Source organism: Cryptomeria japonica, chromosome 3 (assembly GCF_030272615.1).
Source record: "Cryptomeria japonica chromosome 3, Sugi_1.0, whole genome shotgun sequence".
NCBI classification, from domain to species: Eukaryota; Viridiplantae; Streptophyta; class Pinopsida; order Cupressales; family Cupressaceae; genus Cryptomeria; species Cryptomeria japonica.
The window spans coordinates 145,103,996-145,130,143 of NC_081407.1; the positions used below are offsets into that span (position 1 = coordinate 145,103,996).

Sequence of the window (26,148 nt, forward strand, 5' to 3'; positions counted from 1 at the left end):
TAACAGATTCCAAGGAACCACATAACCATAGCGAAGTGCCAACTAACATCATCTAACTGTTGTTCATTCAACAAAGTCACCACCACCTAAGAATCCGATTCACAAATAACCCTTCTCCAACCAAGAGAACAACTGCGTTCCACACACATACAAAATGGCAAGAACCTCCATTAAATTATTGGTATGAAAACCCTTATAAACTGAAAAAAATAACTGAATATTTCCAGAGCTATCACAACCTACACCAATTCGAGCATGACCAGATTTCCCTCAGGATGAGCCATCAGTGTTAATTTTCAAGACTCCCAAAGGAGGAGGGGACCAACAACCCTCTCGATTTGTAACTAGGGTTATGGGTTCGGATTGCCTTAAGGCAATATCCGAACCCCTTTAGGTCCGGGCCCTATCCTAGGGTAACATGACCCTAACATATTCCCAGCCCAATATCCACATTATGCTAAATACACCACCAAATATATTGGCGCCAAAACTCAAGGAGGCCGACTTACAATTAAGGATTAAAGATGTGTATAAATAAAGACATTTTGCAAGTCAATAATCACCAATTCATTCAACAAGCAAATGCGAAAACAGCTCTGCTAATAAGGTGCGATTTCATAAGGGAGAAAGTGAATTCAACCAGACTTGTGCGAATTTGTTCAAGAGGACATAGGTGGTGTTGTACAAACTTGGAGAACTTAGAAAGAGCAGATCTGCTATGCAAAAGGATCAGATCTGACAGAGAAGCTAAGTATTGTATTTGTACATTTAAGAGGAGAATATATAATCTGACCTGTGGGTCTTTCATGCTGGGTTTTTCCTCTTTGGAGGTTTTCCCAAGGTATGTGTGTTTGTCTATTGATTATTTACTTTCTGATTTTACTGAATGTTAACTTATTTGTGACAAACCTAATCACAATCTAGGGCATAATTAAAAGATATAAGTCTGATTAACAAACCTAGCGTATAAAATTACATGGTATTAGAGCTAAGGTTTCACTAACATCTAATTTCTAGCAAATCAATTGTTGCATATAGCTGCTGTTTGTTTTCAGACTAAAATGTCAGGTTTGAAGGCTGAAGATAGACTTGAGGGAGCCATTGATTTTGTTGCTTGGAAAGTCCGTATTCTATTGATCGTTGAAGAGAATAATCTGCTGAAATTTGTAGAAGAAGAAAGTCTGTCTCCTCCAGAAGATGTTGAAGAGCTGAAACAGTTCAAGAAAGATTCCCTCAAGGCTAGAAGAATCATAATTGAGTCTGTCAAGAATCATCTTGTCACTGTCATATCAAAGTTCGTATCTGCCAAGGAAAAGATCAAACACCTGGAAGGGATGTATGAGGTCAACAACCTCAGCAGGGCTCTTGGTCTAAGACAGCAGCTTCTTCACATGAAAATGAAAGAAGAAGACTCAATCATAGCCTACTTCATGAAGATAAATGAACTAAAGGACAAGCTAAGCACTCTTGACTGCCAAATCTCAGATAAAGATCTTGTTATGATTGCATTAAATGGTCTACCTGATGAATAGGAACCATTCATTCGTAGCATTGGTGGAAGAGCCGATCGTCCCAACTTTGAACAACTTCAATCTGATTGCATCGAAGAGGAATCTCAAATTGAGTTAAGAGGAAAACTCAAGAACTCTCACAAAGATAATCATGTTCTCTTGGCTAAATCTAGGAAAGGTGAACATTGGAAGAAAGAAAAGAGAAGCAAAGACTTGAGATCCTCATCCTATGATCCAAGGAAAAAGTCAAGAGATTCCTCTCACATTCGTTGCTTCAGATGTGATAAGTATGGTCACTATGCCAGAGATTGTCAGAATGACCCAAAGGAAGGGGAAGCCAACTTAAATGAAGTTACCGAACAAAGTGAAGATTATCTTCTTATCTTTGCTCTATCCAGCAATGTTCCTACGGACAGCAATACGTGGATACTTGATAGTGATGCCTCCAAACACATCTCAGGATTTCGTGAGCATCTCTCAGATCTGATTGAAAAAGACACCAACCTTCATGTAGTAGTCGGTGATGATGCTCGATACTCAGTAAAAGGTTCTGGCACTACCTCCTTAACTCTAGATTTTGGTATTTCCTTACAACTCTGTGATATTCTCTTTGTACCTAGTATTAAACGAAATCTGATTTCCATTTCTGCGTTAGAAGATAAGGGGTTGCAAATAGCATTTTCTGAAGGGAAAGTACTCGCTTGGCCTAAGAAATCTAATTTCAAATCTGCTCGTATTATTGGAAATAGATGTGATAGTTTATATAAGCTTGCAGCTAACCCAATCCAAGCTCTCATTCATGAGACCCCTGAATCATGCGAACTATGGCATAGAAGATTGGGTCACTTACACTTCCAAGCTCTTCCCACTCTCGGTAAAATGGTTAAAGGTATGCCTAAACTCAGTTTATCTCATGATGATGCTTGTAAAGGTTGTGCAATGGGTAAAAATATAAAGAATCCCTTTCATAAAAGCGATAGTAGGGCTAAAGAAAGGTTAGAACTTATTCATTCAGATTTATGTGGTCCTATGTCTGTAGCATCCCCTAGCGGTTTCCTATATTATGTTATCTTCATAGATGATTTTTCTAGAAAAACATGGACCTATTTTCTTAAATCTAAAGAGTCTGAAGAAGTCCTTTAAAGAATTCAAAGCCTTAGTTAAAAATACTACAGGAAATCGAATTAAATGTTTGAGATCTGACAATGGAGGTGAATACACCTCAAGTAGTTTCTATGACTTTTGTGTTAAAGCAGGAATTAAGAGGGAGTTTTGCATTCCCTACAATCCTCAGCAAAATGGAGTTGCTGAAAGAAAGAACAGGACCATTGTTGAAGTTGCAAGGGCCATGATCCATGATCAAGATCTACAACCTTTTCTATGGGCGGAAGCATCCAAAACAGCAGTTTACATTCAGAATAGATGTCCTCATCGTGCCCTAAAGGATGTGACTCCTGAAGAAGCCTTTACTGGAATCAAACTTGACATCAGTCACTTAAGGATCCTCGGGAGTTCGGTGTATGTTCATGTACCTAAAGAAAAACGAACCAAGTTGGATCCATCTGGAAAGAAAGGCATCTTAGTGGGTTACAGTGAATCTTCCAAAGCCTTCAGGATCTGCATTCCGAGTCAAAAGTATGTTGAGGTAAGCAGAGATGTAACTTTTGAAGAAGATATTGCTTTCAAAAGATCTAAAGGTTCATTAACCATCAATAATGATATGATGATTGAAAATCAAGATTCAATAGTTAATGCTAACCCTGAGACTCAGGAGGAGTCTACTGATCTTCCAGATCAGGAAGTTCAGAATGACCCATTAGAACCTATGCACTCTACCGATATACTTCAAGATATTGTGGTCCCCAAGAAGAGACCACTTTGGGTTAGAAACACGATTCAAGATGCTGAAGGATTTGCTGCTCCCAAAGGAACCTTTAGAGATTGCAAGAGATTCCAAAATCATGCCAACTACATCTCTATGATGTGCAATATCATTGAGTTTGAACCTTACAATGTTGAAGAAGCTATGTCTCATCATGCTTGGAAACTAGCCATGGATGAAGAGTATGGGTCTATCATCAAAAATGATGTCTAGGACATTGTACCCAGACCCAAAGGTAAGTCTGTTGTTTCCTCTAAATGGTTGTTTAAAATTAAACATAATGCTGATGGTAGTATTGAAAAATAAAAATCTAGGTTTGTAGCTCGTGGCTTTTCTCAAAAGGAAGGAATAGATTATGAAGAAACCTTTGCCCCTGTTGCTAGATATACTTCTATTACATCTATAATAGCTATTGCTGCAGCCAAAGGTTGGGAGCTGCACCAAATGGACGTTAAGACAGCATTCTTCAATGGAGTTATTGAAGAAGAAATCTATATTGAGCAACCAGAAGGTTATGTAATCCATAAAAGAGATTCTCATGTTTGCAGGTTGAAGAAAGCCTTATATGGGCTCAAACAGGCTCCTCGTGCTTGGTATGAAAGAATTGATAAATACTTACTAAGCTTAGGATTTTGCAAGAATGATGTTGATGCTAATATTTACTTGAAAGTTTATAATGGTGAGATGCTTATTTTAGTTCTATATGTGGATGATTTATTTCTCACTGGTGAAAATAAATTAATCATAAGATGTAAGAAGGAATTAGCCTCAGAATTTGAAATGAAGGACTTAGGTTTAATGCATTACTTCCTAGGGTTAGAAGTATGACAAAGATCCAATGAAATTTTTCCAAGTCAACGAAAATATACTATTGATATTTTGAAAAGATTTAGGATGATGGATTGTAAACCTATGCATACTCCTATGGAATCTAACTTAAAGAAGTTAAGTGTTTCTGCAGCTAACTCTGGTTTTGCAGATCCATCTGAGTACAGGCAGTTGATTGGATCTCTGATGTACCTAGTCAATACTAGGCCAGATATCTATTATGCTGTGAATGCTCTCAGTCAGCTCATGAGCTTACCTAAACTTGTCCACCTGGTTGCTGCCAAGCACATTCTAAGATACCTGCGTGGCACGATTGGCTATGGGCTGAAGTATTCACTGAATACCGCAATCCTCTTGGAAGGCTACTCAGATTCAGATTGGGCAGGAAGTGTCAAGGACAGGAAAAGTACTTCAGGTATCTACTTCAACTTGGGCTCTGCAGTGATCTCTTGGGCATGTAGAAAGCAATCTTCGGTAGCATTAAGCACTGCAGAAGACGAGTACATTGTTGCATCTGTTGCATCCAGAGAAGCAGTATGGCTTCTTAAGCTCCTTGTTGGACTATTTGGTCAAGCTAGTGGTCCTACCACCATTCACTGCGATAATCAAAGTTGTATAAAGATGTCGGTAAATCCTGTATTTCATGATCGGTCCAAACATGTGGAAACACACTATCATTTCATTCGGGATATGGTGCAAAGAGGCGCCATTCATCTAAAGTACATCAGCACAGATGAACAGATTGCTGACATCCTCACCAAACCTCTATCCAAAGTGAAGTTCGAATACTTCAAAGACAGACTTGGTGTTGTGGAAAACGGAACCCTGATTGAGAAGGAGCTTCAATCTCAATGATTCTATCTGTAGCACTTTGAATCATTCTTTGCTTGTGTGCAAGAATGAATTATATCCAATCTATGCTTGTGTGCTAGATGGATAATTGTAATAATGTAAAGACCCACTGGTGTATTACACTTTCTATGCTTGTGTGCTAGGTGGAAGATGTAATTCTATGCTTGTGTGCTAGATGGAACTTAAAAGTTCAGATTATGTATTCTCCTCTTCCCTAGTTAAGAGGAAGTGTTGTTTGTAACTAGGGTTATGGGTTCGGATTGCCTTAAGGCAACATCCGAACCCCTTTAGGTCCGAGCCCTATCCTAGGGTAACGTGACCCTAACATATGCCCAGCCCAATATCCACGTTATGCTAAATACACGCCACCAAATATATTGGCGCCAAAACTCAAGGAGGCCGACTTACAATTAAGGATTAAATGTAATGTCCCTACTAGTTAGAGATCATTAACCTGCAAAATAGATTGTTAGAATACAACAAACATATATATATAAGTAATCTAAATTGCAATCTAACTTTCAAGTACTTACTTAACATAATCACAACTTTTATCTAATAAAAAGGATACGATTGCCATACGAAAGTATGTCTTTAGGCGGCCATGAAGCTCGCCTTCTTGGAACCCATCTTGGTTCCAAGCCCTCCAGGAAGTCGAAGGTGAATTCGACTCCTGTCTTGAATGTAATTTCTTACATCCAAGCCCTCCAAAAAATCGAAGCGAATTCGACTCCTGTCTTGAATGTAATTTCTTACATCCAAGCCCTCCAGGAAATCGAAGGTTAATTCGATTCCTGTCTTGGATGTAATTTCTTACATCCAAGTCCTTCAGGAAATCGAAGGTTAATTCGATTCCTGTCTTGGGTGTAACCTCTTACACCCAAGCCATCCAAGGAAGACCCTATGTCAATTCTTTGCCTTGGATGATGCATCCCATCATCCAAGTCCTCAGAGGGGACCGGCCAGATCCGTCTCTTCTTGGATGAACTTAATCAACCAAGCCATATATATGCATATAGATATTCAGTATATATACTGCCCTAGGGATTATCATAATCCCTTCCTTAGACTAAGTGAGTTTCCTTCCTATAGCCTCCATCATATAATCACATTTATATTACATTTTCATAGTTGATTATGATTTTTCCATTTATATTTACATCTTCCTAACTTGACATGTATTCCATAACATATATCTCAGAAAATGTCCATTATCGAATATTCACATATATTAATTTATATTCCTACTATTCATTGATACGTATTCCTTAACATATGTCTATACATATCCATTAGTATCTGAAAATCATTCATTAATATCTGTATTAGATTGTTCATTACTGTATTCATTCATATATATATTAATTTACTATATCCATTAATATATGTATTAAAAATATACGGTATTCATTAACATAAGTACTATCATTTTCATTTTATATATCTATTAACATATATAATAACATGTTCGCACAGCTTACCTGTAGTTTGTTGTAGTAGCTTCTGACTTTCTTCCTTGCCACACAGCAGCCTTTCTATCCTCTGTGCCTTTTCTTCCCCATATTGAATTGAGATATATATATATTAATTATAATTACTATACTAATATCTATTATTATATCAATATCTACACCTCTGACCTTTATATTATTCCTATAAATATACATAAACAAATAAATGAATTAAATAATATTACCTATGGTTTATGTATTTGCTGATAACCTATTATATCAGTTATTAATACTACCACTGGTAAAACATTATTAGTTATTAATATATTTAATGGCTGGTAATGGCAAACAGAACTGACACATGTCAGATCTGGTTTGCCACTCATGAAATTATGTATTACCGTAGTGCCTATTCCAGCCTATGTTAATATTATTATTCAAATTCTGCATAAAGATATTATCAGACTTCATTAATTAAACATACTTATTAAACACATCCCATGCATACCACCAATAACAAGGAAGTTGCTGTCTGTGAACTTTATGACAGTTCTGAATTAATCTTCTCGTTTTTCTTCCCTTGACCCAATAAGGTTGTAAAAGAATCACCAAGTCAATTGATGATGAATAAAGAGATTGTGAATGCCCTCTTATACCATGCACTTAGGATGAGAAGTTACGTGGATAAGGCATGTCTCATCTTTGTGATTACCTTCCTTCCTAACACATACTAATCGTAACCTTGATAATTAATGCTATCCGCTGCATCCATTTATGTTAATCACTCATGTATAATTAATCTTCCGATGATTAATATAACTGATCCACTTATCAATGAATACATTTTAACTTTCGACAATATCATGTATCCCTCAAAGATGGATGGTCTTCTTTTTCCAATCGATGTAGCAGTGGATATATTTATTTCTGATGTTTGGCTGGGTATTATCATGTTTCTTATACCCAGCATCGTCAATTATTCTTGCCTTGGTCGATGATATTCTTGTGTGATCATTGTATATGTATACGTTACATTTTACCTTTATTATTCCGTAGACTTTTACTTCCCAGTACTTTTCGATACTTCACCGATCTGCATTTGTTTTTGTGCGGAATTTTACTATGAGCGAAGGGATTATAATCTTCCCTCTGGCCTAATTTACTTTTGGATATTGCTTACGTGGCTGGCCATATGTCTTCATTTACGTTCCATATGTGTTTTGCCTTTATTACTCTTTCATTGCTATCCAATTCTTTATGCAGATAGCCACTGATATTTTATATTTGATAAATATGAAATTTATATTAATATTTAATAAATATAAATTATATATTAAATCTTGTTTATTATTATTATTAAGATTTATTTAGTTCATTCTATTCCTTTATTTAGTTATATATATATTTATATTCTAATTGTATTATTATTTATTATTAAATTCTTTTTTAGAGGCATCATCATGTTTTGATTGTTTAGATGGGGACATCACATATTTTGATGCCAAGTAAGAGTTAATATCAATTTGAATATTATTAGTAATAAATATTAATAGATATTAATTAAATAATACATTTAATAAATAAATAAATTTCAAATAGAAGTTCGTTGTTATTATTATATTAATTAATAATAATAATTACTTCATTTAGGATATATATAACGATCAAGGAGGGGACATGACATTAAAGATGTGTATAAATAAAGACATTTTGCAAGTCAATAATCACCAATTCATTCAGCAAGCAAATGTGAAAACAACTCTACTAATAAGGTGCGATTTCATAAGGGAGAAAGCGAATTCAACCAGACTTGTGCAAATTTGTTCAAGAGGACATAGGTGGTGTTGTACAAACTTGGAGAACTTAGAAAGAGCAGATCTGCTGTGCAAAAGGATCAGATCTGACAAAGAAGCTAAGTATTGTATTTGTACATTTAAGAGGAGAATATATAATCTGACCTGTGGGTCTTTCATGCTTGGTTTTTCCTCTTTGGAGGTTTTCCCAGGGTATGTGTGTTTGTCTACTGATTATTTACTTTCTGATTTTACTGAATGTTAACTTATTTGTGACAAACCTAATCACAATCTAGGGCATAATTAAAAGATATAAGTCTGATTAACAAACCTAGGGTATAAAATTATACGTTCCACACACATACAAAATGGCAAGAACCTCCATTAAATTATTGGTATGAAAACCCTTATAAACTGAAAAAATAAACTGAATATTTCCAGAGCTATCACAACCTACACCAATTCGAGCATGACCAGATTTCCCTCAGGATGAGCCATCAGTGTTAATTTTCAAGACTCCCAAAGGAGGAGGGGACCAACGACCCTCTCGATTTATCTTCCACAAAGGATGTCGACATCTATTTCTCATGATCTGCCTAGTACACCTCCCTCCGAGAGAAGGAACATCTCTTAGAACTGGAAAAGAAAAATTGAATTGTTTACAAATAACAACATCCCTAGGATCCACACCTCCAGTAAAATCACACTTTGCCAAGACAATTTCACAAAGGGAATGAAGAATTTTCCCCCACAAATGATGAACTACCATCCTAACATCATGAAAAATTTGACGATTCCTTTCCAACCAAATATGCCAAATGATGAAAGTGGGACCAAGAGCCCAAGCAATTTGAAGAAAAGAAGTCTTAATAGGGGGCTTACCCCATCGCTCCCAAAATTCAGCCAAAGAAGAGATATGCCAGCAAGCTTGATTCCAAATACCCCACCAAAAGTGTCAAATTGTCCTAGAGAAAGAGCCCTGAAAGAAGAGGTGAGACACACACTCCTCACTCCTGCAGCACAAAACGCACATAGAGGGACCCTAAAAGCGATGCTTGCACAAATTATCCCAAGTAAGACATCGATTTTAATTTATTCATTATAAGTTTTTGTTTAGTTTTAGATCTTTCTATGTTTTATAAAATCTTAAATGTGCAGAATTGACTTTATAAAAAAAATTATTATTTTATTTTTATCAAAATTTTATTAAAAAATAACATTTATTAAAATTTAATATTTTATATATTTTGACTTCTTTTTTTGTGTGTGTATAAAATTAAATTTAAAAGGTGAATTTAATGTCGAATTTTATTGTTGTCGAACTTGAACTCAAATCGAACCTTGTGACTTACTAAGGTGGTATCTTAAGTAGTGACTTTTGATCTTCCATTATTTGGATTCTGCTATAAAATTTAATACTCTTAGGTAGCTAAGTTATTTTATTGCCCATAAAGGACTAAGTATTAGTATCAGTTGGCTCAGATGCTTGCTTGTGTTTGGCTTTTTAGCCTGGAAATTTAAGTATCTTACTAGCTACATAATAAAAATAATAATAATGAGAATGAGTAAATTGTTTGACATCATATGTTTCTGGTTATGACAGGTGAAACAGATGGTGATAGCTCTCATGTCTGAATTAGAGATGGACCTTAGTGAACAAGTTGTAGAATCTATAGTGGAAAAGGTGGAGGACTATGTGGACTAGGTTGTGATTGTTGAAACATATTTTACTTATAATGTAAACATCTGATATTTTTGGAATCCTTTCTTCATTTTCAAATGCAGACATTTTCTTTTGTAGATACAAAGGGTGACGGCAAAATTGATCTCCAAGAATGGAAGGAATTTGTGATACAAAATCCACCCATAATGAAGAATATGACTCTCCCCTACTTGAGGTAATGATTGGATTTTTCAGTGGTGATATTTAATTGATCTTGGAGAAGGCAATTCAACTTACATAATAAGATTATAAGTCACAAAAAATATGAACTTTTTTTTTCCATGATGTGGGTGCGGGCTGATTGATAGTGGTACATTCCAAAGTGTAGGAGCTGCAAAATGAACAACTTAAATTTTCTAATTTTCTGACATGATAGCGAAAACTAGAATGTGTTAAGTTTTTCAGCATGGGAAATAAAGAACTGGAGGGAACACAAATGGATTTTTATGGAGTTTATGAGAAAAATTACAAACAGAATATTCCCTTATGCTCTTAGACAATGTGCTAGCTTAGGCTTACAATCTCCAAGAGCAGCATTACTAAAGGAATATTTGCTGAAATTTCAAAAGACTAACAGTAGCACAAAGTCTTCCAAAAAGTTCCTCAAACCTTTTGCAAGATTTGATTAAATAGATTGTTATCCATCCATAGTTATGTGGGACAACATTAGGTTGAACTTTTAAAACAAGAAAGATTATTTTCAAAAGATTCCTAAAGAATTTTTGAAAAGATTTTTAAAAAGGCAATAAGTCTTACCAATGGAAACCATGCAATTCTTACAAAAGCCACGCATCTTATTGAAGTAACTGTAAATGATGTTCAATTTACATTCAATATGCAAGTTATATTCAAGTAACTGATTTTGTTGTATTTATTACTGATTTATTATATAAATCTGATTGTCTTCTTTTATGTGGCAGGAGAGGAGGAGCATTTATAAATTTCAATGTCCATTCTCACACATTTCATTTGGCATATATAGTGGGCTGGGTGCGGTCAAGCGATGCCTTGACCGGCCATGTCTTTTGGACATGGCCGATCAAGACATCACTTGATCGTGCCCCCTCACGATAATGGTGCATGGTGTTTTATTTACCAACCGGTGCATATTAAAACACCCGATAATTATCGGTGGTGCATGGTTATATTAACATTATCTCTTACACCCGATATAATCGGTGTATATCAAACGATGTTATACTTACACTATCCTTAACACCCGATATAATCGGTGTGAACATAGACTAATCTCAATATTAAATGATAGTCTAACCGATAATCATTAAGTCTTATTTGTAAGAGTTAACTCGATTTGTCAATCGGTGAATATGAATAGATTATCAAATTTGGATACTATGATAATGAATAGTTAAAATAAAAGGAATGTTTATCAATTGAATGCTTGAGTTTATTCATTTTAATAATCGATATGATAAATGATTGAATGAGAGACTTCATTTATCTCTCATTCAATCATTTATCTTACCGAAGCTATCTATACATTAACACTCCCTCTTAGCTAGGTAAGATAAATAAGAGTAGTGTATCAAGCATCACAATTCAACTGATGGTTAGCATTCATTTACATATTTTAATTTTCTAGGGGATCATATCATCTACTCATGAGATATGAAGTATCGCCTAACCACGTGATACAAAATGTCTATCACATTAGTCTTGTGATGATAGGATATCACCTCAGCACGTGATACCAGTATTACCTAATCACGTAATACTTAAGGATAATCATATGAGAAAATATTCAATTCTCACCTTTATCCAAGTTATGGCAAGTGCACTAACACTTCATATGAATGTTTTACCATAACACAATCATGGCTTCATCCATGATCCACCAGAGATCCAACATGATAACTGGTTTGGACATTATAAGATCGTCACCTTATAATGTCCACATACAAGTGTTCACTATCTTGAGAGATCGTCACCTCTTAGATGTGAACCCAGGGGATAGAATCCAAAAATTGTCCGAACATGACAAAGAGGTTTACACATTAAGCATCTTATAGGTATGCAAATATAGATTACAAAGCAAATTACCTTTCTATCATACCTAAGCCTTTTTTGAAGTGATCAACCTTCACTCTGGAAAGGGGTTTGGTCAGAATGTCTACAGTTTGATCTCCTGTACAAACATATTCCAATTGGATTGCATTCCTATCTACCATATCTCGCACATAGTGGTATGGAATCTCAATATGCTTGGATCTGTCATGAAACACTGGGTTTACTGAAAGTTTTATGCAACTCTGGTTGTCACAGTGTATAACAGTGGGTTTCATAGGTTCTCCAAACAACCCCACTAGCAACTTCCTAAGCCATACTGCCTCTCGGGCAGCCATAGAAGCTGCAATGTATTCTGCCTCAGTGGAACTTTGAGCTACAGAAGACTGCTTCCTGCTGATCCAAGATATCATAGTTGAACCTAGATTGAAGCAACACCCTGAAGTGCTTTTCCTGTCTGTCACACTTCTAGCCCAATCTGAATCTGTAAATCCATGTAGGTCTATATCAACCTTCTCGTATTTGAGACCAAGGTTTAGAGTACCTTGTAGGTACCTCATAATGTGTTTCACTGCAACCAGGTGTATCTCCTTCGGTTCACACATTGTTGGTAAACAGATTTGTCACTGCGGTCGTTTACTTGAAACTGACCCTGTTTGCCCGATGAGCAGTGACAAATGTTCCAGCAGTTGGAGAGATCGTTCTCTGAAACACGATCTTCCTCTGCGTTTGAGAGGGGCAGCTCCCTCGTATGATAGGGGTGTTTAGGATTTTTTGTGTACTTTTAACCTGAAAGTACATAAAGGAGAAGAAGTAGAACTTAAACACGAAATAAAGATAGAAACCCCAACAACAAACATACGACCATCAATTGAGATTTCTCAACATTTGCAACAAATTACAAGGGGAATTTATAACGTAATATGCTTAGCCATGAGATGACGACAAAGAAGAATGACAAATCTCAACATACGTGGAGATAAGATACTTCAACACATTCAAACTGAGATACCAAAGGTTGCTTGTGCATCATCACATCAATTGTACAAATCACATATGCATAAAAAGATTACCAATTTGACATATGAGAAATCGGCAATAATAACACAAATACATTTAGAACATACGAACTAAGATGTATTCTTCATTATACTTTTGGAAATATACAAGTCCAAAATCCTTTCTATACACAGTGCAAATCAAAATGCCATTACAGGTTTCTCCTAGAATTCCAGCAGAGTTTTCCCTTTTGTAAAAAGTCTCTCCCCCTTTACATTACAAATAGCCTTGTATTTATAGGCTTCCCAGAATAACCACCTTAGTAACTAACTTTAATCCTGGGTTAATAACTAACTCTTTTATGCGTGAATGTCAATGAGTTAATAACTTACACACTTATGCTCAGAAAAAATCGAATTCCTAACCTTTAGTTACAATGAGTGACAAAAAGTCACCTTTACCAAAATGGTGACCTAAATCCAATATTTCCAAAGAAAGTGCAAGTTACTTGATTTGTCAAGATGACCATTATGTCTTTTCCAATACATGCCCGAATCATACATTCTAACTGCATTTTCTAAGCACCTCTTTCCTTGAATAAAATAACATGTAAGGCTTGTAAAAGATATGATCAATCCAATCATACCCAACTTCATTGCCACCTTGACCATTCGGTGAGGATGCATCTGAATTAAGATCACTTCTATTGGAACTAGAGTATTCACTTCTTTCTCCCTCCTACAATAGCTCCATATTTTATGACTCTTAAGAGGCAACACCAAAAAGAACAAATCTTTTGAGTACACATCGTATTTCGTGAATATATTGGACCTTGTAATCCATCACATGCTCTCATGTTTACATAAAATAAATCATATTGTGATTCATATACCTATAATTGAGATATATTCCTTCAAGTTTATGTGGGAATGACTTCATAGAAAATCTCATCTTCGCCATTTTTCATCACAAAGTTAAAATATTAATGAATCCTCTCTGTAGAATCTTTTCCAAAGTCAAGTTCTTTTGTCATGGAAGATTTTCAACATAGTGCACCTTCATGCTCATCAAACAAATCTATAATAAGAGTATCCAAGATTTCAGCTAAACCATATAAACTCAATCTGGCTTCGAGGTAAAGCAAGCAACGGACAACAAACAACATATTTTTCAACATCACACCCTTTTCTTGGATATAGTTTGCTAGGGCTAAATATAAAGTCTATGACGCAACTTCATTTTATCAAAACTTCTGAGAGTTTCCTTGCCAAGTCTATTTTGTGATGATTTTGTAATCATTGCATTCCTTGAGCTGGCATATCTCTAAGGTATTTTGTCAAAACAATTCAGGTGTGATGCCAATGGTTGGATATTTTGCGTATGTCTCAAATAGAGCACGGATTGTAGAATGCGGCTTTGCACCTGCCACTCACATTGCTTGGATTCTTTTAAAACTTTTATAAAATTCATTTTGAGAGAATCTTTATGATCATGGCATGCAACAAGATTGTATTTCTTTGTGGCGTTATGTCAAACAATTCACTTGCCTTGTTACTGCATTCACGTTCTACATGCATGCTGCCAGAGTATAAGAAGTATAATTTTGGATTCATCCCTACAATTTGAATTCACTTGAATGTTTCTAAAGCATTTTAAATGCATCCATTTTAGTGCATATCGTACTCATGAAGTAACCATTCCTTGAGACATTCTATCAAACAATTCATTGCATTAGTCTGTGCATCCACATTTTCCATGATCTGCAGCATCTTGAAGAATTTTGTCAAACAATATACCCGCTGGAATCAATGTCTACCCTAGTCCACATGCGTTGTCATTTGTATATGCCTTGAGACCACGTTTCTGTGAGGGATTTCGCCAAAGTTTGACATGTGCTGCCTACACCATATACATGAGACCACGTGACTTTGAGGAATTGCGCCAGACAGTTAACATGCATGCCATGCGTGGCATTTATACTCCCAGTTAACATGCATGCCATTTGTGGTATACTTTGAGACCATGTTACTTTGAGGAATTCTGTCAAACTATTCACGTGCGTTGTCTGTGTTTCCATAGTTCTCACGACTTGCAGCAGCTGTCACAAACTAACCCCGTTGAAAGCGATGTCCACATGCCTTGTCACCTGTCCATGCCCTATGAGCACGTGACCATGAGGAATTCTGCTAATGGTGTGGTGTGTTCTGTTTGCAGCCAACACCTGAGACCGCGTGACTTTGAGAAAGTAGACACCAAACAGTGCACTGCTGAAACCACGACCTCCTTTGGGGAATTCTGCCAAACAGTTAACATGCATTGTCAATAGTTAACAAGCGTTGTCAAACAGTTCACGTGCGTTGTCTGTGCATTCCACATTTCCCATGATTTGCAGCAGCATTTAAAAAAAACGATATCAAAGACCAGCTCTGCTGGAAACAACGTTTAGTTCACACACCTTGTCACATTATAATGCCTTGAGACCACGTAACTGTGAGGGATGACGCCAAATAGTGTATGTGCACTGCTGATAATCTCGGTATTCTTTGAGGAACTTATGCCAAACAGTTAACATGCATTGTCAAACACATTTCCTATGCTTCCCCGGTGCATTCTTATCTGCCACGATATTCTGTAAAATAGTTCACATGCCACGTCAAGGCTCCCATGATTTGCATATGATGTGTTCCATATCTCCTTGAGGCGGTCTTCCAAACAGTTAAACACCTATGAGCGGCATTAATCCAAACACTTTGAGAGCTTCCTCACAAACTCCATTCCATGCATATCATGTATTCATCGCATTCCATGAGACCACGTTTCTTTGAGGAATTCTGTCAAATGGTTCACATGCATTTTCTATGCATCCATAACCTACAACATACATGATATTCTTGTCAAGCGTCTCATGAATATTGTCTATTCTTCCTCATTCTGCAACATTCAAACATGTTACGTATATTGGCTATCAGAGTAGTCACGACTACAACATCTAACGTGATTCCCTCTCTTCTTCAATGCTTTGATGAATGCTCATAACTTGCTCTCTGAATCCTTCTTTTATTTATTGTTTTTCTTTAATATCTTTCCTTTCTTTGATAAAATCAATAAGAGGTTAAGAATGCTCAAAAACTGAGCATTTCTAACCTTCTTGACAAAGTGGGGCCTGCAAGGTTAAGAAAAGAGGTTAGAAATGCTCAAAAAGTGAGCATTTCTAACCTTTTTGTGAAAGGTTAGAAATATGGGTTAGAAATGCTCAAAAAGTGAGCATTTCTAACCTTTTTGTGAAAGGTTAAGAAATGAGGTTAAGAATGCTCAAAAAGTGAGCATTTCTAACCTTGTGCTTCACGAACTATCTTTTAGACCTTAGAAACCATTGATCACTGAGAGGAAACAAGGAAGAGTGCAACCGATGCTTTTGAACAACTTTTTAAGCACAAACGATCAGACATATTAAAATAATTTAAAATATTAAATTATTATTTGAGAAATAATTTAAATATTTTAAATATATTGCTTTGGCTGGAGAAAAATGGCATAACTTTCAAATGGTAGAGAGTTAGGTCCTAAAATTCGAAACACGCGTCAATGAAAGGGAAAAAGGTCCACACAATTATTTACAGCTCATGATGAAGCCTTAAATGAGATATTTTAATCATTTGGGAGCAACAGACACCAAAAATTGAAAGTTTAAAATATGACAAAGTATGAACTGGGTTCAAGTGAAAGTTGGCCACACGATATAAAATGATGTTTAGATCCTGACTGTCAAGCGATTTCCCTCAATTTGTGATAATTTTCAAAATTCTTCCATTTTTTTCATATTTTGGCTAACAATGACCTTGGATTGCGTGTTCACTATTTACACATAACACCCATTGGACCTTTACTCGACACTGAGAGTGATTTGAAGTTTAACTTTTAGGTAGGCCAAATATGGGGGCAACACACATAAACTGACTTAGAGCATTAATTGCATAACTGATATCTGGTCTTGTATTTACCAGGTACATCAGGAACCCAATCATTTGTCTGTATTGAGTAGGATCAGTGGTTTGTGACTCTGCTGCTCCTTCTTTAAGTTTATGTAAGTTGGTTTCCATAGGAGAGGTCATGGGTCTACAATTTAGCATTCTGAATCTCTTCAAAATATCCAAGGTGTACTTTCCTTGGTTTAGTATAATGTTGTCAAAATTCTACCATACTTCCAATCCTAGGAAGTAATGAAGGAGTCCTAAGTCCTTCATATCAAATTCTTTGGATAGATCATTCTTGCATTGATCTATAAGGTGATCATTTCCTATGATTAATAAGTCATCAACATATAAAATCAATATTAGCATATCACCTTTATTTCTTTTGTAGTAGAGATTAGGATCTGCATCATTTTTGGAGAAGCCCAGTCCTGAGAGATAGGTGTCTATTCTTTCATACCAAGCCTTGGGAGCCTATTTGAGCCCATAGAGAGCTTTCTTGAGTCTACACACATGAGACTCTGCATCATGAATTTCAAAACCTTCAGGTTGCTCTAGGTAGACTTCTTCTGAGATCTCACAATTTAGAAAAGCTATCTTAACGTCCATTTGGTGTACGTTCTATCCTTTTGCTGTTGCAATGGCTAATACAGCTCTTACTGATGCATACCTGGCAACAGGTGCAAAGGTTTCTTCATAATCTATTCCCTCCCTTTGTGAGAAGCCTCTGGCTACAAATCTGGCCTTGTGTTTTTCAGTACTACTGTCTGCAGCATGTTTGATTTTGAACAACCATTTAGATGAAACCACAGATTTCTTGGTTGGCCTAGGAACAATCTCCCAAACATCATTTTTCATAATGGACTGATACTCTTCAGACATGGCATCCTTCCATACTTGATGTTCAAGTGCATCTGATACATTGTTAATTGATTATTCAATGCAGCATCTTCTTCAATTGCATTAGGTTCAAATGGTAAGTTATCAAATGTTTCTTCTTCAATTGCATTAGGTTCAAACGGCAAATTATCAAATGTTTCTTCTTCAATTGCATTAGGTGCATTATATTCGTTTGGTAAATCGAATTGAGATGTTGAGGATGACATACCTTCTTCTCCCATTGTTCTTATGTCACGCAATTTCTTCATACACTGCCTTTGTCTTTCCTTTTAAGCCTCTCATTGTTTCATCGTTCCTCACTTGTTCTTTCCCATGGTTGATATCGGTTGACCTAAATAGAATCATATTACATATATATGTAAAGAAAAGTTCAAAAATAAATAAATAACCATAAATATGCATCTTATCACTATTTTTTGGAATCAAACTATTAAACAATCACAATTCAATGATTTGAAACCATGCAAAAACAAAAAACTAATAAAAACAACAATTCAATCATTTGAAATCAAGCAAAAACAAAAAATTCACTTGCTTTTATGTATACAATAGTGATAGAAGTGCAGACACAGTTCCAATGGGTGATGTTCAAGTGCATCTGATACATTGTTTGGTTCAGCTTTAGAGAGGTCATTCATAAGGGCAACATAGCTAGTGAATTTATTAGGCCTTTTGTTTTCTCTGAAGGTTCCTAAGGGAGCAGCAAACTTCTAAGCTTCTTCTACAGTTTTGGTGGCCCATAGTGGTCTTTTCTTGAGGTTTTCCCTAGGTGGACTTAGAGTTTCACTCATAGTTTCCTCAGGATTCTCCCTCTGAAGCTCAGGAGTAGGATCTTTATCTAAGCTAGGGTTGGGAATATAGACTTCAGGATCTAGAGAGTTTTGGGCTCTTTTGAAGGCTAAGTTTTCTTCAAAAATCACATCCCTACTTAGTTCAATATTCTTTTGACCAGGTATATATATCCTGTAGGCTTTGGAGGTTTCACTGTATCCTACAAAGATTCCCCTTTTTCCAGAGGGCTCTAATTTTAATCTTTTCTCCTTAGGTACATGAATATAAACAGGGCATCCAAAAATCCTAAGGTGGCTTATATCTGGTTTTGATTTAGTAAACACTTCCTCAGGGGTCTTGTCTTCAAGATGAGAGTGAGGACATTTGTTTTGAATATATACTGCAGTGCTAGTTGCTTTTGCCCAAAGATTGATATTTAGATTCTAATCAAGAATCATAGCCTTGGTAGCTTCAACGATTGTCCAATTTTTCCTTTCTGCTATCCCCTTTTGTTGAGGGTTGTAAGGTATTGTTAACTCCCTCTTAATCCCTGAATTTTTACAAAACTCTTTAAATAATTCTGATGTGTATTCCCCCCCATTATCAGTTCTTAGGGTTTTAATTTTGTTTCCTGAGTAGTTCTCTGTTAGTGATTTAAATTCTTTAAACCTATTAAGGATCTCTTCTGATTCTTTACATTTCAGAAAGTAGATCCAGGTTTTCCTAGAGTAGCCATCAACAAATATTATATAATACAGAAATCCCCCCAATGAATTTACAGACATAGGTCCACATACATCAGAATGAACTAACTCTAAAATTTTACTTGTTTTCCTAGTACTACTCTGAAAAGCACCCTTAGTATTTTTACCTAGGGCACATCCTGTGCATGCCCCTGAATGATATTGCTTTAGCTTAGGTAAACCTGTGACAAGGTCTCCCATTGATAATAAAGCTCTAAAATTTAGGTGGCCTACTCTTCTAAGCCAGATTTCATTGGCATCTGTAGTTTCATGAATTAGGGCTAAGTTGGGCTCTGTGCATAGCTCATCTAAGTAGCCTTGTCTTTGACCAATTGTATTAGCTTTCTTGATAGATGAGTTCTTTGGCCAAGCCAACACTTTGTTGTCCATGAAGGTCACTCTATATCCATTGTCCTCCAGTGCTGATATTGAGACAAGATTCCTCTTAATGCCTGGAACATATAGCACTCCTCTAAGTTGTAATGATACACCTGACTTTAGTTTGATGGTGCAGTTTCCAACTCCTTTGACAGGGTGTGTGGACTCATCTCCGATGGTTACCTCTTCATCATTCTCCTCTTTCATGGAGTCTAGTACTTCTCTGAATCTTTTGATGTGTCTGGATGAGCCACTGTCGATCACCCAGGAGTTCACTTTGTTTGATGCTTGATTTGTGAGTGCTGAATAGAGTACATACTTCTCGGAGTCCTCTTCCCTTTTCGATTTTCCTGTTTTGGCAAATTTGGCTTGTTTAGCTCTTTCCTCTTTAGAGTACATAGTGCCCAAATTTGTCACATCTGTAACACTGAATTTGAGAGAGGTCCTTCTTGAAAGAGTTCTTGCTGTGACGACCTTTTCTCTTCCTGAATTGCTTCTTCTTGCCCTTTCTGTCTAAGTGTGTAGTTAGAACTTGAAGATCTTCATCTATATTCTTTTGTTTGATTCCTTTCTTATTTTGCCTTGATTCCTCTTGGAGACAGTCAGCCTTTAGCCTATCGAATTTTGGAAAGTTATCCCTTGCACTGATGCCTTGGACGAACGTTTCCTAGATACTAGGCAACCCATCTAAAGCAATGAGGGTTAATTCTTTGCTTTGGATCTCATATCCAAGGGTTGCTAGTTGATCCCTTAAGGTAGATATCCGCATGAAGTAGGCATTGACTGATTCTCCTTTTATCATGGTTATATGATTTATCTCTCTTTTTAGAGCCAAGGTTCTACTGCCATTGGATATCTCAAAAGCGTCTTCAAGTGCTTTGAACATGTTGAAGGTTGTTTCGTGTTGCTTTATAATGGGCATAATATTGCTCCTTACCCCATCAACTATTATTTTGATAGCCTTATCATTTCCTTCTCTCCAAATTGCTTGATTTGGTTCAATCTCAGGTTCTTTAGTTTCAATCTTTACAAATGATTCAACTTTGTTATCTTTTAGAATCATTTGAATTCTGAATTTCCATGCGGAGAAGTCGTCACCTCCTGCAAGTCTGTCTTCAAATTTGATAGCGCTAGCCATTGATAGGATTGTGATGTTGAATATATACTTGATTTGAATTTTACGTAAAATTGAACAGCCTCAGGTTCGATTTAACTATAGCTCTGATACCATGTAAATGATGTTCAATTTACATTCAATATGCAAGTTATATTCTATTAACTGATTTTGTTGTATTTATTACTGAATTATTATATAAATCTGATTGTCTTCTTTTATGTGGCAGGAGAGGAGGAGCATTTATAAATTTCAATGTCCATTCTCATACATTTCATTTGGCAATATAGTGGGCTGGGTACGGTCAAGCGATGCCTTGACCAGCCATGTCTTTTGGACATGGCCAATCAAGGCATCACTTGATCGTGCCCCCTCACGATAATGGTGCATGGCGTTTTATTTACCAACCGGTGCATAGTAAAACACCTGATAATTATCGGTGGTGCATGGTTATATTAACACCCGATATAATTATTGGTGGTGCATGGTTATATTAACATTATCTCTTACACTTGATATAATCGGTGTATGCCAAACGATGTTATACTTACACTATCCTTAACACCCGATATAATCGGTGTGAACATGTAATATCCCTTGGCTAATCTGACCCTGTTTTGCTTATTTGAACACCAAGGAATATTGTCAAACACTTGGCATACAATGTTTGAAGCCGCTGTAGTGAATTCTTTATTTGTCTTCTTTGGGTTTGTAGGTTGCAAATGAAGTTATGGAAAGCTTCTAACAATGCAAAGTTGTTATAGAAATGATATACTAGCTGTTTTAGACCTTTCCACACATATGTAATGACTGAAATTAACTAGTACCGCTAGTTGACATTAAGACAAACACTTGTCATGCATCCCAATGTATACCTACAGCCATTAGGCATTTAAGCAAACAATTGGCATGAAAGCTAAGTGGCTGATCAATGTTGAATGTTACCATGAATGTGGAATATGCAAATTATATCTCCATTAAACATATGCAACCTCCAAATATTTCATGATATAATCATAATAGAAAATGATGCAATGAAGTAATGATTTTCTAATACAATGACCATAGATAGAAAACCTGGTATTTCAATGGCTGCCTTGATATATTGGTTTGATTCTCCTCATATGCAAATCCCTTGTCAAATATATATAGCTGTTCAACCTTTCTAAATCCCCTTCTATAGAACTCAAACTACTGTAGCGCACTATTCACGGCACTGTTCATGCGCACTGTTCATGTCACTGTTCACGCGGGTACTATTCACGCGAGTACTGTAGCAGTAGATGAAAAAACTTGCAATCTGCTCTTAAAACCTTGAATAATTTGTTGATAATCTCTCCCAACAAGAATGATATAACTCCATGTGCCAAAGAAGGATGATTCACAACCAACTATAAATGTTTTTCAACAATAAACTTCAAACCCTTGTAGAAAACTTCACCAATTTGCACAAATGAAAGAACTGAAATATTCTTTCCCACAACTGCAATAATTCAGGTGTTATTTCACACCTTCAAAATTGCTATCAATAGGAAGTTTTCGTTTCCTATGATCAAAGAAGAAAATTGCGAAAGCCCTAGGCTCCACAATAAAAATCAATCAAAATACTATTCATCAACTGGATGCCGAGAATGAACTCTTGCCTTTCCTTTTATTCTTTCCTTAAGAGAGCTCAAACACCTTCCTGGCCAATGTGGGATAAAAGATTTATTCCCACATTAAATTATTCACTTAATGCACTTTATTATATTAAAGTGACTTTATTATTATAAAGTTACTTTAGAACTTTATAATAATATTAAAATATTAAATAAATCACTTAAAGTCACTTAAACTTTAATATCTCTTGATGTACTTGTTGATTGCTAAGCCGTCTGAGCCAGGAGTCGACTCTCCCTGTTCTCCATGTGATTGGATGCCTGTCTAAAAATAGAAACCCTGAATAGTGACTTACTATAAATAGTAAGTATGTGGAACTGAGTCTAGAAATAGCTGCAAAGGCCCAATCAAGGTCGACACTGCCAATAAGCTCTGCTCAGGTGTCTTTCTATTAATAGGAACCCTGACTCTCCCAAAATAGTAACTTACTATAAATAGTAAGTGTGCCAATCTGAGTCAAAAAACCTATGCAAAGGCCAAAACCTGAATCCAGCTGAAGAGTAATGTCTCTAATCACCAAGTAACTGCCACACAAGGCCCTCTATCAATAATTGTTAGCCTACGAGGGTCAAATGATAGGCTAATTCTTACAAACTCTGATGCTTGCAAAATGGGGACATTACAGAACATAGACTAATCTTAATATTAAACAATAGTCTAACCGATAATCATTAAGTCTTATTTGCTAGAGTTAACTCGATTTGATACAGCTTAAACGCAGTCTTTAATGTTTCAAGTTTGTAGTATTAAAAAATGGTAAATTGAATGCAGGATCGCATGGGAAGCAATTAAATCCTGCACTCTAAACCTTTTTCTGGAGCTTAAAGAGAAGATACAGAGAATTCATGGGAGGCTCAGGAAACTAGAGATACGAGACATCCAAAAAATATTCCCAAAAATTGCAGAAATAAAAGGTTATTTGATATGGCACACTGAAATATCCCAAATAGGATATGCACTATAATTCTAAAAAATAATTTCCTGAATTTTGCCCTAATTAAATGCAAACATATATATGGAACAAATCTGAATCAAGATTATTCAGTCTGCTGCTACAAATCAGAAATTCTGAACATGCAATTACAATCAAATAGATAGGCCAAACATGTACAAGTACAACTCAGAAATCTGCCATTACACATCAAATCCATCAATAGGTTTGTACATGCCAGAATGATGCTTAAAACCCTTCTGGGGATATTAAAAGCTGCGAAGATATAACTCTGAAACTCTACGAATCTATCCAAACTGAACAATGAAGCGCAACTGAAGTAGGCTGATCTGGGTTTCCGTCCTAACAGCCAAAACCATCAGGGTTTCCGTCCTAGGGTATGAGAACAAAATCTGCAGAGAGACAATTATAAAAGGTTTATGTCATGAATGTCCTCCTTGTTGCATTGATCCTCCTTTTATAATTGTTTGCCAGCCTTAGATACATTGCATCTAGACACTTCCATACTTAGGCGATTAATATAAAGTTTACATTAATTATTAAATATCACCCCATGAAGACATCGCCTAGACATTAAATGTTTAGTCTTAAATGGCCCCCTTTTAATGACTTAATGAGCAATTATAATTATTCCCTTTTAATTATTTATTAACTCTATCCAAGGGAATTAAGAAGCTAGAGTTTGACTGCCATATGCCTGTCAAAATGATGGGGACATTACACACACCTGGAGTTGCAGCCAGGACTTCTCCCTGTTACAATATTCAATATGCAAAGCTAAAAACAGGCCACTGCATTATCTATTACACTTTATTGAACCTTCTGCAATCTCTAAAGCAATAGTTCATATTGAATTTCATTTGAGCCCCTGTAGCAACAAGTTCAATTAAATGAAGCTCGGGACAATTTTGGTAGATGGTTGGATTAACTGTTGAAGACATGGTTACAAGGTTATTTCACCTTGTTGGCTTGGTCAACGCAATAAACGTTAATCTGAAAAGAGGAGTTTGAAGGTTAATCTTGGCGACTCTGTTTCTTTAGTCTAAACTTCTGAAAAGAGGAGTTTGAAGGTTAATCTGGTCTCCAAAACCTCTAACCCTGGAAAATTGAATGCTGTTGAATGGGCATGTTTGCAGATGGAAAATGATTCAATTTGTATTAGTCGGGTAAGAGTGGCCAAGATTAGATGTTTTTGTTGATGCCATATTCTGGTGAGTGTCTTACAACAACTGTTTGAATTATGGTGCATGAAAGATGTAAAGTTAAACTACTAGTGATTTATAAGTGGAATAATGGGATGAGAAATTGCTCTCACTGCAGAAATGAGGATAGTCCAATAGAGTAATTCAAGAGTGGTGTACACAAGAGAACACTTGGAGAAAATAAAGGCTTATATGTATCTGGTGGTGCATGAGAAAAGTGAGGTACAGAAAAGGGGACACAGGGCTCAAAGAGATCTTAGTACTATACTTTTACTTTGTTTCTAATTACAGAGAACCCAGCCCATGTTCTTTACTAAACTAACCAATATTCTATCACTGTGGACTAATAATTCACTCTACTTGACATACATGAACTGATTTTAGAATAAGTTTATAACCTGACCGAAACCCAGTTTACTTGGCATTAGGGAGTTTGTGTTCTCTCGATTTGATAGTTTAGGTCATCTTTATTCTTGTGTTCTTTTAATTACTTTTGCACTCTTTCAATATATATGGAAGGAAACTTGTCAAAAATAAATCTTCTTTTGCTATTGATATTATTATCTAATTGGAGCTTTCAAAGTGCTTCATGAGAAGCTTTTCTTTTGCAGAGATTTAAGTACCGCTTTCCCCAGCTTTACCTCCAATTCAGAAACAGATGATATAGCATGTTGACAAGTCATACATATTGTGAAGAAGTTCAGCATGGAAAGTCAAGGTTTTGTGGTTGAAGATGTTAAAGGACAGTTTTTCCAAGATATGTTTTGTAACAAAATTGGATGAGCTTGTAAATATAGTGTAAATAAGTAGTTGTATGGATTTTACATGTAAAGAAAGTTTTCCTAAGCTATATTTTGTGACAACTTGGATGAACCAGTAATTCTAGCGTCACTATTTTGTTGTAGGAATTCAACTGCAAAATGGCACATTAAGAGAAAGCTATCACCGCACAAGGTGATAGTGATGTTTAGATCGAGTTCTCACTATTTGTGAGTTGCATAGATATTCAGGCAATTGTACATACAATGTAATGTTCATGTATATCTTTCTTTGGACAGATTGAGTGCAGTATCTGCAATAAAATTAAAATTTACTGCGGAGATGTGAATGACTGTTTTTTTAAAATATGCAATAAATTCCTTCTGTGTTATAGTTTTGAAGAAACAGAAATGTTGTGGGATAAAAAATCAGGTAACATAATTGGTTCAACACACTTTGATATGCTTCGAATACCAAGTTGTTTAATTACATTATAAAAAATGTATTCCTAGCTGTATTGTTCTACTTTAGATGTTTATAGTCATCTCAGGGTCATGCAACACTGGTTCCTGGTGTTGAAGAATACTTTTAAGTTTTTTAAATAATTCGATTGTCTCCTGTTACACTGTATGGAC

General features: G+C 35.9%; 1 protein-coding gene across 15 annotated transcripts in view; it reads left to right on the top strand.

Moving 5' to 3' along the window:
* Window positions 1–25,854, top strand: part of LOC131037827 (calcineurin B-like protein 4) — a 247,356-nt gene extending 221,502 nt beyond the window's left edge. For 2 of the 15 annotated variants that reach the window (XM_057970052.2, XM_057970055.2), the window contains 3 exons: window positions 9,921–10,001; window positions 10,103–10,215; window positions 25,366–25,854. In XM_057970052.2, the coding sequence (XP_057826035.1) occupies window positions 9,921–10,001; window positions 10,103–10,215; window positions 25,366–25,429 (258 nt within the window). In that variant the 3' untranslated portion in view covers window positions 25,430–25,854. Of the gene's footprint in view, window positions 1–9,920; window positions 10,023–10,102; window positions 10,216–10,960; window positions 11,396–21,170; window positions 21,750–25,351 lie in introns of those variants that run through there. The other 13 variants (XM_057970054.2, XR_009104309.2, XR_009104310.2 and 10 more) reach the window with 13 other exon arrangements.
* The last annotated feature ends 294 nt before the right edge of the window (window positions 25,855–26,148 follow it).